General features: G+C 37.1%; 1 protein-coding gene across 13 annotated transcripts in view; it reads left to right on the top strand.

Moving 5' to 3' along the window:
* The window catches only part of dmd (dystrophin), a 348,302-nt gene that overhangs the window by 262,387 nt on the left and 72,143 nt on the right, over window positions 1-13,772 (top strand). For 9 of the 13 annotated variants that reach the window (XR_003937328.1, XM_030154571.1, XM_030154565.1 and 6 more), the window contains 2 exons: window positions 8,935-8,998; window positions 10,552-10,615. Coding sequence is in view for 12 of the 13 variants with exons in the window: in XM_030154571.1 (XP_030010431.1) it covers window positions 8,935-8,998; window positions 10,552-10,615 (128 nt within the window). In the remaining variant the exon portion in view is untranslated. The remainder of the gene's footprint in view (window positions 1-8,934; window positions 8,999-10,551; window positions 10,616-13,772) is intronic. The other 4 variants (XM_030154578.1, XM_030154557.1, XM_030154534.1 and 1 more) reach the window with 1 other exon arrangement.

Raw genomic sequence — 13,772 nt, 5'->3', positions numbered from 1 at the left:
ATTAATTGATGAATTGTCTGACGTTGTAAAGAAACACAATGATGCAAAATAAAAGTAATCGATAATTGCCCTCTAGCTTATTAAAACTGAAGTAATAAACAAGCCTGATTTTATTTCTTTATTAATTGATGAATTGTGTGGTCTGTAAGGTGTCAGAAAACAGTGAAAAATGTTCCTTGGATGTCTTGTTTGGTCAACAACTTAAAGATATTCAGTTTACTGTGATAGAGTATTGTTATAAGTTTGGTGAGAGCTGGACCCACGATGCAGACAAACAGACTAGAGATGAACTTGTACAAATGACAGAAATCTTTAATGATTGTTCAAAAACATGCTTGAGCTGGAACAGGATGAAGGTGGCTGTCGAGTCCGGGGAGGTAGCAGGCAAAGGCAGGAACTGGGAAAAAGAGCGCAATCAGATTAACTAAAACAGGAAAGTAGCAAAGCAAAAAACTACAGAGCCAAAGTTCATGTACTACCATTTGAGGTTAGCTGACAATCTAGCAATGTGTAGTACTGGAGACCGGGCTTAAATACAGAGGAGAGAAGTAGTTGATTGAAGGCAGGTGACTTGATTGCAGATGGAAGGCAGGTATGTGGGAGAGCGGTGACCTCCGGCTCTGCCCAGCTCCACACAACACACACACAGACAAGACAGGGAAAAGACAAACAAGACACACACCCACAAAAGGGAGGGGGAACACAAGAAAACACTAGGATCCTGACAAGTATGAACTGAATCTCATCATTTTGTCTTTTTTTTTCTAATTTAGCTGATTAATCAGTCATTAAAATATCAAATAACTTTTATAGTTAACAGCTAACTGATTAATTAAATTATTTTTGCAGCACTGATATAAAGTCTTGTATTTTTTATATTTTTTCATGCTATATTTTGTACAGTAATTCCACTTTACTTACTTTATTATTTATTTAAAGGGACAGTGCATATTAATGAACATGTAAATACAAATGGGTGCTTCTATGAAACTGGGTACATTTTGGCACCTGGCACTTTGGCAGCTTTTTAGACCCAATAATAAAAGAGAAATTTAGATGTACTAGCGGCATTGTACCTGTGGTGCCATTGTACAATAGCATGATAAGTAGAACCTGTCTGCCACCACTATCCATTTGTAAACTACCATTTAATCATGCATTATGCAGGTAATAATTTGAGCCAACATGTGAGGCATGAAGGGAAGAGCATGTATTTGTTTGGCCTATCAAGCATGATTAATTTCATACAGCGGTAGTGAACTGCAGCCTTCACATTGTAGCATCATCTGCTAGCAGTAGAAATTTCATGAACGGCAGCATAACCACTTCCCGAAAATGGAGTATGGTGGCAGGGATGAAGAATTCAAAGTAGAGAGAGGGTAAAATCACCCAGCATACCTCACAACATTTGAATACAGACATAAAATTGTGCATAGTAGATAGTCAGGTAATGTTTCTATTCATTTGGTGAGTTTGGCGGCGATCAGGCCTGTGAAGGCTGAGGAAAATCTGTACAAACGCCCTCCTGTGCTGCAACATCGACGGGACACAGAACATGTATTATATACAGGGGTTGGACAAAATAATGGAAACACCTTAAAAAATCAACAAAATATAATTTAATATGGTGTAGGTCCGCCTTTTGCGGCAATTACAGCCTCAATTCTCTGAGGTATTGATTCATACAACTTGTGAATTGTTTCCAAAGGAATTTTAAGCCATTCTTCAGTTAGAATACCCTCCAACTCTTTTAGAGACGATGGCGGTGGAAATCGACGTCTTACTTGAATCTCTAAAACTGACCATAAATGCTCAATAATGTTGAGGTCTGGGGACTGTGCCGGCCATACGAGATGCTCAACTTCATTGGAATGTTCCTCATGCCATTCTTTAACAATTCTAGCTGTATGGATTGGGGCATTATCATCTTGAGGTGAAGGTGTTTCCATTATTTTGTCCAACCCCTGTAGTAGGATGTCCACCCAGGATGTACCTAATGATGACCTCAGATAAATGCAAAAAAAGTGTACTCTGAGTATCCTCTGAGCCATCCCAAAATTAATGAATTTTTACTAAAATATTGGGACCAAAAATAGGACCAAAATTGGGACAGGAAAAACTACCTTGGTGTCAGTACATTTTATCTTGAAAACATTGCTTGAAATGGCCTTATATAGTGGTATGAATAAAGACAATGTTAAATTTGATGATCCTAGGGTTTTTTTAATCTAGACATGCAGGTTTTCCATGAATCCACAGTCTAAATCCAGGTTTTGTGTGTAACCTATGGTATCCACATACAGAACCTGCCCACTTAACCACATATAAATCACAAATGATTTTGCAACAGCGGCCATTTTTTTTAAATACTCTGCCTTGCATAATCAGTTCAATTCCCAAAATGTACCTGTGAGAGAATAAAGAGATATTAAAAAAAATAACTGTATGTAATTTTCATGCCCTTTTAACCATGTTACATGCAGAGTTTTATATTAAATATAATGTAAAAATGTATTTTATCTGAAAAATTGTTTCTCTTTTATCTCAGTAAGTATTTATTTTTAAAATAGACCCAAAGTGCTTCCAAACTTGCTTCATAACATTAGTCTACATCTGGTTTGAATTTTTGCCCCCATGTCCTGTTCTTAGGTACCAGTTTCATAGAAGCATCCAAATATGCCAGAATTACCCACAGGCTACTTTCCATCTGCAGTCCCACAAAGTTGTTTTTTTTTTTTAACTTTGCATGTAGTATTGTAGTAAATGTCATACAAGTTGATTATAATGATAATGATCTTGTACAGTATACTCCTGCTGTGTTTATCATACCTTATAAGCAACCTGTCAAGTGCAATCATTTCGGCTCAGCTTACACCTCCTGAAAAAGTGTCTGCCTATATGCACAGTACCTGTATGTGTGTGCGTGTGTGTGTGTGTGTGTGTGTGTGTGTGTGTGTGTGTGTGTGTTACTTAATGGAAAAGCTAAAATAAGAATGAGGAGCAAACACACACTGTGTTGGTGATCAGAGGCAACACAGGGTGCACCTCTATCAGTTTCAATAAACACAGTGGCAGCCATGCTGGAAGTTAGACAGTGATTGTTACCAGGGGTGACAGATACAGCCAATCAGCTGCCAGAGAGACCAACTAATGCCGCAGCGTCCTGGAAGGAGATGGGCGCCACGGTGACGGGACCAGACGGCTGGTCTCTCTGAAGTTAGCACCTGACCAGATGCTTCCACACACATACACACACTCCTACCTTTGTCTTATGGTGAAGGTGAGAACATCAGTGTCACTAGCGTACATAAATAGACAGTGAGATCGATGCTATTTATGTCTGTAGAAGAAACTTAAATTTTAAGGTGTTTCCTGGTCAGTTACAAGATTTATAATGTTCCTGAAATAGATCTGGTCTCTCTGTTAACATTTACATACATGGGGCTTTATGAATATTCCTTTAATGAGAGAATTAAATTACTCCTTTGGACAGAAAAGTGGATTTAACTGCCAGCATTTGAAAAGTCAGTTCCCAGTGCAGGTGGTGGATATGAAGCAGCATGCTTGCCTCGGAATTTTGGCATCACTTTTAATGGCAGGGTGGTGAATAGATGTGTGTGTGTGATTGTGTGTAAGGTCTGGGTATTTTTTATTATGAGAACATAAATCTGTTTGCAATTATTTTTGGTGACTTGGCTCTTGAATGCAGGCTCCAATGAAGTATGTTATTAGATAAGGTATATGTTTTAGGTTTATTTGCATATGCATATAGAGTTAAAAAGTTGAATTTTGTATAGGAGAATATGGCTCATAAAGATAAAGATATAAATTTCAAGACTAAACCGAAATGTAGGATGTTAACAAGTTTAGATGCACCCATGAAATCTATAAGATAGATCTTCTGAGATGTTCTTGGGTGTAGGTTACATATATGTTAAAGGTTGTGATGATGGAGGTAGGTTGTTTCAGGGGTTTATGGTTAGGGTTAAGTCACAATAAAATTAAAATGATCATTAAGACATTTTGGCATCATTTTTCCACAGTAAATTTGACCTTTTCTTTTTTTTTTTTTTTTTTTTTTTTTTACTTTTTCTAATTTCATAGCAGATGATGTCCAGTATTAATGTCTCATTTATTATGTTTGAGAGTGGATCTATCTTAATCTGTACTTGATTGCTTGAATTACAATATGCCCATAGGTTTAATGTTGAGAGTAAAAAAATTCTTTAAAGGTAAGAGGTAAGATTAGAATCAGATTTACATTAGAGGATGTGATAGTTAAGGGCCTCAAGATTTAAGATTCGTGATTCTTTTTATTGTCATTGTGTAAACACATTATATAGGACAAAATTCTGATGTGCTTTATAGAGACAATACACAATGCAAGATATTTAAATAGTAAAAAAAAAAAAAAAAAAAGGTAAAACAAAAAACACACACACACCCCTCTCCCATTCAGTTAAGTCACACATTCACACATTCATACCTAGTTAAGTGCAGAATACAGTGAGAGGTAGGAAGGGATGGGTAAAGGGTAGGGAATGTGTATGAATTTCCTCACAAAGATAGAGACATGACTGTGTATGTGAGAGAGAAAGTACTACCTGCACGTTCAGGTCACTTTAATCCTTTCACAGTGTTCTTTTGTGCCTAAAAGGTCAAAGCTGATTGGTGAGCACGGAGGCACAGTGCACTCTGAGTAATTGCGATAAATTCCTCCTCAACAGTCCCACTCCTCTCATTTGTACACCTCTAATTAGGTTACCGTGGATACGACGAAAAACAACTCAGGCAGAAATGGAGTGGGTGAGGTGGACTCCAAGGTAATTTCATCATTTGGTTTCATGTCACATTGACACTCAAGTGTAAAAAAAAAGAAAAAAAAAGATAGATTGGTCATTACGTTCATGTCTTTGTCTTAATCTTCATCACTTCTTCATCTCATACCATGAATCACTCACACACTCCCCATACAATCTGTCAGCGGGAGCTTCTCATTGGGCTGTGGATGAAAGGCTGGGTAGTTAATCAGCCAATCTGTCCACTCAGACTGGATAATAACCTATCTTAGTCATCCAGCTTCAAGACTTCAAAGAAAGTTGAGATGCCTTTAAGCTTCCAGTGATTCACTTTTTTGCTTCCTGGAACAAAAATCTGTTGCTAATCAATGTCTGCCAAAGCTCCACATGCCAGGCGGAGGTTCATGTGTTGCCTGGGAACATTAGGTCATTGAACGATGCGTCAAAAAGCATCAGTGATTGTAGATACACGGCTTCCAGGGTGCAGCTATCTGGCAAGTGTTTGTACCAAAATCAAGTCATGTCTGCGAACACCAGCCGTCTTTTTTTGTGAATTATGCATCAGATTAGAAAGATTTAATCTAAGATTTTGAGACACATCCTCAGTACTGTAGAAAAAAATTAATTCTTGTTTAACCCTTTATAGGGCACTCAGAAATGCTGCAAAATTTCAACCTTAGTGTGTTATTGGAGGACATAAGACTTTATTACTTTAGTGAAATGTTGCAAAATTTTTTATTGTCATGTAGAAAATCAAGGTCTATGTATTTACCATATTTAGTTCCTTGCCCATATGTGGGGGGATCTAAGAAGTATATATAAAAATACAAGAAAAACCCATGTAATGTAAAAGGAACATGTATTTTAGAACATTAGAACTTCACTTTTACAACATTACAACAACATAAGTGCTGATCCAGACACCTGTCAACATCTACATGATCCCTTTGAACCTCATTCCTTACATTAGTACCATTAAATAAATATAGTTTTTTCTTTTGTTCAGACAAGGAATAGTTTTTAGTTTTTAGATGTTACCTGCTTGACAGTTTCGACTGTGACTCCAGTCTTCCTCAGAAGCGTCATCCGACGTGTTGCTGACGTGTCATTTATCAGCTGGTCGGCTCGACGCAACATTAGTACCATTACTTCATGGTACCTAAAAAAAAGCAGGTACACTCACTGTTCATGCAGAGGTCGATCTTACAGACCCTGTAGACCACATTGGACCTGAGATTGTTGACTCATTGTCCTCACTGGAACTGTTGCTGTCAATGTCTTATAATGTATGCAGAAATGACCAAAAGTAGTCACTTGCCCAATAAACTGTTAAGATGGAGAATTTTATTGAAATGTTGTGATGTATGACCCACTATCATGGACATTTACTGTCCTTTAAGTTGGGGAAAAGTATTTATTTTTTCTGTGATTTGTACCTTTGTTCAGTTTCATACAGACCTTTATTGTATGCCAGAAAGAGCTTCTATAATAGATACAGAAGATACAGAATCAGACAAAATGTTTATCATTATAGTTTAATGTGTTATTTAACCTATTTCTTTTGTAAAGCCATGCCAATGTGTCATGTCTGACCACCAACTGCAGCTTGACTCAGCTGAAAATATTTCTAATCTGCTCATAATACCACAAAAGAGCTCAAGGGTTGTGTTTTGTGGCAGAAAAGTACCTGTAAAACAGAGTTACTATAATTACACTCTGTTCAGCATGTTGAAAGCTTGGACAGCGCTTTAATTCATAGAGGACATTACAATATACAGGGTGGGGAAGCAAAATTTACAATGAACATTTAGTTGTTTTTTCTCAGCAGACACTACGTCAATTGTTTTGAAACCAAACATATATTAATGTCATAATCATACCTAACACTATTATCCATACCTTTTCAGAAACTTTTGCCCATTTGAGTAATCAGGAAAGCAAACGTCAAAGAGTGTGTGATTTGCTGAATGCACTCGTCACACCAAAGGAGATTTCAAAAATAGTTGGAGTGTCCATAAAGACTGTTTATAATGGAAAGAAGAGAATGACTATGAGCAAAACTATTACGAGAAAGTCTGGAAGATACTATTAAAGAAGAATGGGAGAAGTTGTCACCCCAATATTTGAGGAACACTTGCGCAAGTTTCAGGAAGCGTGTGAAGGCAGTTATTGAGAAAGAAGGAGGACACAGAATAAAAACATTTTCTATTATGTAAATTTTCTTGTGGCAAATAAATTCTCATGACTTTCAATAAACTAATTGGTCATACACTGTCTTTTAATCCCTGCCTCAAAATATTGTAAATTTTGCTTCCCCACCCTGTAAGATCATCATACCTACCTACCTATCTACAGTAGGCCTGCTCATGGTTATTAAAGCTACACATTTTGGAGTTTCATACTGTCAAAGAAAGGAAAAAACCTTGTCTTTATATTATATGTTGATTATTGTCTGTGTAAATGAAACTGCTTGTGACATTCCACATGTAGCCTTGATTTATACAGCAAACACAGATAGGATTTTTGTCGACAGCGCCCAACCTTACTACTGATTGTTTCTGGGTGAGGAGCAACAAAATGGTAGAAAAGCCTTTACATCTTATATCTGTACTGGTTTACATTATCTTCTAAAATGAGGAAAAACCGAATTATTTTCTGCTTCATTGGTGTATTTGAGGTCAGTCCATCAGACTTATTTAACTCTTTAAAACCTGACGCTTCATCGCTGACACACCCTGCGCATATGCAGTTTGGATGGCTGTAACTCTTTCAGTGTTTCTGCAATAGGAAAAATTCCAACAGTTTCTGAAACCTGAGATGTTGCGCTTTATAGGCTTTATAGGTCATTATGGTAACTTCACTCATGTCTGTACTATAAGCTGGAGAATAAGCGGTTTTAGTAGTATTATAACATTCAGTAGATTGTAAATGATTGCTAGATTTTGAAAGATTTGGGGTAAAAAAAAAAAAAAGAAGTACTCCAGACAAACAAGCAAATGGACTCACTCACAGCATATTTTCTAACCTTTTTATAGTCAAAATTAAAAAAAAAAAAAAAAAAAAAAAGTCCAGGCGACCATCTTAGACTTAGGGTTTAAAGGGTTAAATCATCAAAGTTTAGGTCATTGTTTTTACATTTCAGCAGTACAGAGCCATCTATATTGGCATAGCTGATCTGTAAACTGTGTACCAACAAAAACCGCCTGCAGAATAGATGTTTAGATTTGGATCAATGACAAGCTAAGTGTTTGCTGTTTAGATGGGAATCTGTGAGCCAAGAGACAAGTGTGTGTGTACCCCACTGGGCTTAGCCCCGCCTCTCTGTGTGTACCTACAGCACCGTGCTGATTTGGCACAATTATCTCAACTCCATCTAGATAGACAGCTCATTCAGAGCTGAAGGAGACTCACAGGAGACTGCATCCTCTCTAATTCCTGCACTACAAATTCAATTATCTGTTCCATGCTTGTCTTTGTGTCTCTTCCCCTCCCTCTCTCCCTCTGCCTCCATTTACCCATCCTTGTAATTTTTATCTTTCTTTTCCATGTGCCACAGTTCACAGTGATGCAAGCACAAAAAACACCCCCCCCCCCCCCCCCAAGTGTATTCACCTCATCACATTATAAAGCAGTTTATTACTTTGAGGAAGCATTAGTGTTGAAAGTTTTCTCGTGGCTTTAAAATTATTGCTTTCTGAGAATATATTTCTGTTGCTTGATTTTAAAACACAGAACTTTCAATGAATAATAGAGAGGGCAGTATATTCTATCTATCGATCCATCTATCCAGGGTTTTCCCTATCATTATAAGACTTAAGTGTTTTTGCACAGCCTGTAAGCTGGAGAAACAGAAACACTCTGGAGAGAGAAGATACCATATTTGCTGTAGAATTGGGTTATTAAAGATGAGTAACATCATGAAAACACCATTACAGCACCTAAGTCTTCTATAAAATGATGGAAAACCTATCTATCTATCTATCTATCTATCTATCTATCTATCTATCTATCTATCTATCTATCTATCTATCTATCTATCTATCTATCTATCTATCTATCTATCTATCTATCTATCTATCTATCTATCTATCTATCCTTCTTGCTTTAATGCTTTTCTCTGTGTTTTCTTCCTCAGGTGTCCATCAAAGAACATCTGAAGCAGCTGACAGATGCTCACAGGGACTTCGGCCTTACGCACGGTGAGTAAAATCCACACTTAAATGCACAAACACTCGCATTTACATGTACAAGTTCCATCAGGCCTGGTGACAGTTGACAAGATACTCTGGAGGTGAGCAGATAAGGCAAAATGTGGAAGGCACAGACATCCTCCAGCTTTTCTTTTCGCTCACTTGGTGGCACTCAATAAGTGACGTGTTGGCGAGATAAATAGAGTGACACACAGCACGCCGCTGTCAACAGGTCACTAACTGACTGAATAAGAGATAAGCATGAGAGAGTGTGTTAAGACTCTGACTCATTTGACTGATCGATCTGTTTATGCAGCTTGTGTTTTTTGTTGTTGTTTTTAGTTTTATGGCTGATTTCCAATAACTCTTCAACAAAAGTGACCACATCTCTCATCCATATCACAGGCTGAAAGGATGAAAGAATATGGATTTTAGCCTTTCACTGATTGTTGCATTGATTAAACACACTGGTCCGGGTTATTCTTTCCTCGCTGATGCACAGTAACCGTCGGAAAACATTTAACACTGCAGATTAATGAAGAGTCCAGGAATGACTACTCATTTAAGGATATCCACCTAGAGCCACTTTCTCATGTTGAGTTAGATTGCAGTTTAATTAAAGCCTATAGTTAAAAAAAGATCAAAACATCAAACATATGCCTGAAGTAGTGATTAAAAAATAAGAAGCACAGGGGAATGTAAGTCTTTCTTCAAATTGAAGAAAAGAAATAAATAAATCATGGAGCTGACACTTCTGGCACTAATGAAGTGGTTAAATAGCATGAGATGGTGCATGAAATGGTAGAATAAATACAGATATGTACATTAAATAACAAGACACAGTATCAGGGGAAATAATGTACAATTAAATAAACCTTGTGGGTAAAATGACATCTTTGTGGATGAGACACAGTGTTCACTTTGTCAAATTCATTCACACAGAAATGTTCCAGGGACTTGATAATGGACCCTTAATAGGTGCGGCAGGACAGATAGAGGTGCTGATGGGGTTATAATAACGGATGGTGATGGCGCTTCGGATGATGATGTTAGAGCAGTGAGGATGTACACGTTTTTCATATCTCACTGCTATGTTAATATAAACAGCATGTGTTCTGGCAGTTGTCCCATGATGCATCATTCTGTTTTTAACTGCAGCAAATTTCACCCGTGGGGCATAATAATGCTTATACAGCGGGTACTTTCAGCCAAGAGATCTGATTGGTCAAAGATGCATTCCAACTGTGCTGACAATTCCCAGAAAGCACAGTTTGCTTTAATGGTTGGTGTGCCAACTCTTGTGGGCATAATAAGTGAGATAATTAGCAATATTTCTTGTTTTTTTGCTGTTTTTCATTATCATGTATATTACTTTGAAGAAAACTTTTCACTACACATTGTTTTTGCAAGTGCTGTATGCACATTTTCTTGACAGTCATTGTATAAATGTGCTTTTGTTAGACCTATAGGATGTGGTTCCCGCTGTAAAATGTGTTTGCTAAAAGTTTAATAGCCTGCAGGCACTTTAAACAGTTGTTGTGACCCTTGTTTTTCTGTCTCAGCAGGATCTGTAGAGAGCCCCTTTGAGCAGGGTGTCTCCCCAAATAATGTGCCCTACTACATAAAGTAAGTACTGACCTACTGAGTCGCATCTCACCACCACTTCACTGCTCTTTGTACAATTATCCCACTGGATACCTCATGCATTCTGTCGACGAAAAATACTTTTCCTAGGTCAGAAAGGTGCACAAATTTGTAACTTTACAGCACTAACCTTTTGCATTGCCACTAAATGAAAAAGCTGAAACCATAAATGCCTTAACAAGTTTTAACAAATTTTTACCTGAAGAGCCTTGAAAAGTGCACAAATGTCTCAAAAGTGTGTTTTTATTGTTTATCCTAGTGATAACACTGAAACAGTAGTGGAAACAGCAGGTTCCTGAGTTATCCTCTTGCTGTTAAATCTTACAAATTTTACATTGGTTTAAGTATTTGTTTTGTGTTAACTCTTTAAAACCTGATGTGTCATCACTGACACCCTGCACATATGTAGTTTGGACGACTGTAACTCTTTCACTGTTTGTGCAATTGGAAAAATTCCAACAGTTTCTGAAACCTGAGACGTTGCGTTTTATAGGCCTTATTGGGTCATTACAGTAACTTAACTCATGCCTGTAGTACAAGCTGGAGAATAAGCTATTTTAGCAATATTATAACATGCAGTAAATTGATTGCTAGATTTTTAAAGATCTGGAAAAATCGGCAAACAGACTCACTCACAGCATATTTTCTAAACTTTTTATTGTCAAAATAAGGAAAAAAGTCCAGGCAGACCATTTTAGGCTTAGGGTTTAAAGGGTTAACATTCCCTCATATAATAGCAGCTATTTTTCACATGTTGTTGTTTAACACCTACAATACTTTTGTGGCATCCTGTTTCACTTGGATCGCCTCAAGAAACCAAGATGTCTTCAATCTGTTGTTTTGATCCTGACTTTTAATAATTTGAGCTTGATTAATAGTGTGTAGAGTGATTGCCTGCTAACTTTGCTGATGAGCTCAATTCAGTCTGTGGCTTTTGTTTGTCTTTTTTTTCCTAGTGTTCATCCACCTGTGTGTAATTCATGCACATTTATTGACATTTTACTTATCCATCTCATTCATCCATGCATCCATGAAATCGTTGAGCCGTCCATGAATACACAGGAATGCTAGGAAACAAAACAAAGCAGATTTTTCTAAAAAGTCTTATCAGTATTAAAGATTCCTGAAGATATTTAATCATTTTCTCAATTTTTTTTTTTTTCTGTTGTAAGCTGGAATATGTACTGCAGTATTTTTTTAATCATAGCTTTTTAAAATATGTAGAACCAGGACATTTTCACATTTAGAATAATTTCAGTCACACAGACTAGTTATACATAGAGTCAAATCCAGCATTTTGAGTTGCATTAATTATTCAGGAGAAAGTGGAGTAAGTTTCTAAAAGCACAGGAGGTTCAGCGGCTGCTTAAATCTCAACCTTTTCCACTCTGCTGATGCTTACAGATCATCTTCACAAGGCCTTTATTTCCTATCACTTTGTGCAGCATTTACCTTCTGTCTTCCTTCCATTTTCTCTAACAAGGCTCTGAAATGTTGAACGGCTGAGTGTCCAGTTATGGCTACAGCACTCTAGTGAAAGCTTAGAGTATGTTTACTACTCATCAGCTGATAGCAGACGTTTTGGAGGTGGGATGTGTTAGCACAGTAGTCCACTGTCTTACAGTTTCTGCCTCAACAGAAGAAGTTTAGATACAACAAAGGCCCTTACTGAATTGTAGATGACAGATAAAATTATAAATAATGGAGTGTTGGCCTCACATATTAATGTTTTGGAATTGTGGGCAGCAAACATTATTAATTAGTCGATATGAGAGCTAGTAAAAACACTTGGACTGCAAAAAGTAGAAAGAAGCCACATATTCTTAAATAAAACTGTTTAATTGTACATAATTGTATTAAGCAAAAATATCTACCAATGGGGTTGTGTTTGTTAGAATGCTGAAATTTAACCCATACAGACCCAGTGCTAGTTTTGTGAATTTTTCTCTACATTTTACCTTTCTTGAGTGATTTATCACCATTTCTGTATTTTGCATATTTTTCATTATGAATCATGTATTTTCCTATATTTCACCGGCTGATCATGTATATGTTCATTAAAGCTTAGATTGAAGTTGAGAGTTATTATATCAGAAACAGAGAAAACTGAAGAAAACGTGACTTTTTCAGTAAAATACATCATTAACTGAACATAAACCCAGTGTGTCCATCCACTGACATCGATCCAACTCCATGGGTTTTACTAGTGAATCAATGTTGTAGAAGATGATGGTGTGTCCACGTTCACTACAGAGTCTCTGAATGTCCAAATGGGTCATATCTGATGACCATGAAATGACAACAAACTGTATTTTACACCAATTATTTACACGTATTGACAGGATTTGTGGATCAACAGGTATTAAACAGTTACATCAGTAGATGGTTTTGGTCACCGGTGGCTATTTAGGTCTTTATGGGTTAAATGAAATAAACTATAAAGTATGTGCCAAGTAAAAGCAATAAATAGGATTTATTTAAGACTTTAATATTGATATTCCTAAATCCAAGTCTCCCCTTTGTACCTCTGGAACATCATGCAATCCATTTTTGTAGCTTGTTAATGTTTAAATCTAGCCCAGTATCAGCTGAAATATCTCATCAAGACCAGGTGTCCACAAAGTCTCTTTACAGTTTAAACAATTTATTACAAAAGCAAAGAGATGTTAATCAGATTTATTCTATGTACTCAAAGGTTATCAAGGTTTTTAATCTCATTGTGGGATCATGTGCAATAGAATCATTGGTCTATTTTTCTTCGAGACATCAATTACTGCAAATGTTTACTTTGAACTTTTGACTGAATATGTGTCACCACAACTGGATGATCTTCAACCAACCATCATTTTCCAGGTAGATGGTGCGCTACCACATTGGGGATTACATAATAATAATAATGGATTGGATTTATATAGTGCTTTTCTAGACACCCAAAGGGCTTTACATTATTGACCCATTATTCATTCACTCTCACATTCACACTCTGGTGGTGGTAAACTACATTTGTAGCCACAGCTGCCCGGGGCAGACTGACAGAAGCGTGGCTGCCAATTTGTGCCTACAGCCCCTCCCACCACCACCAAACATTCATACACCAGTGTGGGTGGCACTGGAGGCAGGGAGGGTGAAGTGTCTTGCC

This window comes from Sphaeramia orbicularis, chromosome 2 (genome assembly GCF_902148855.1).
Source record: "Sphaeramia orbicularis chromosome 2, fSphaOr1.1, whole genome shotgun sequence".
NCBI lineage: Eukaryota > Metazoa > Chordata > Actinopteri > Kurtiformes > Apogonidae > Sphaeramia > Sphaeramia orbicularis.
Note: the sequence above shows the minus strand (reverse complement) of the source record. Positions and strands in the feature narration are given on the sequence as shown.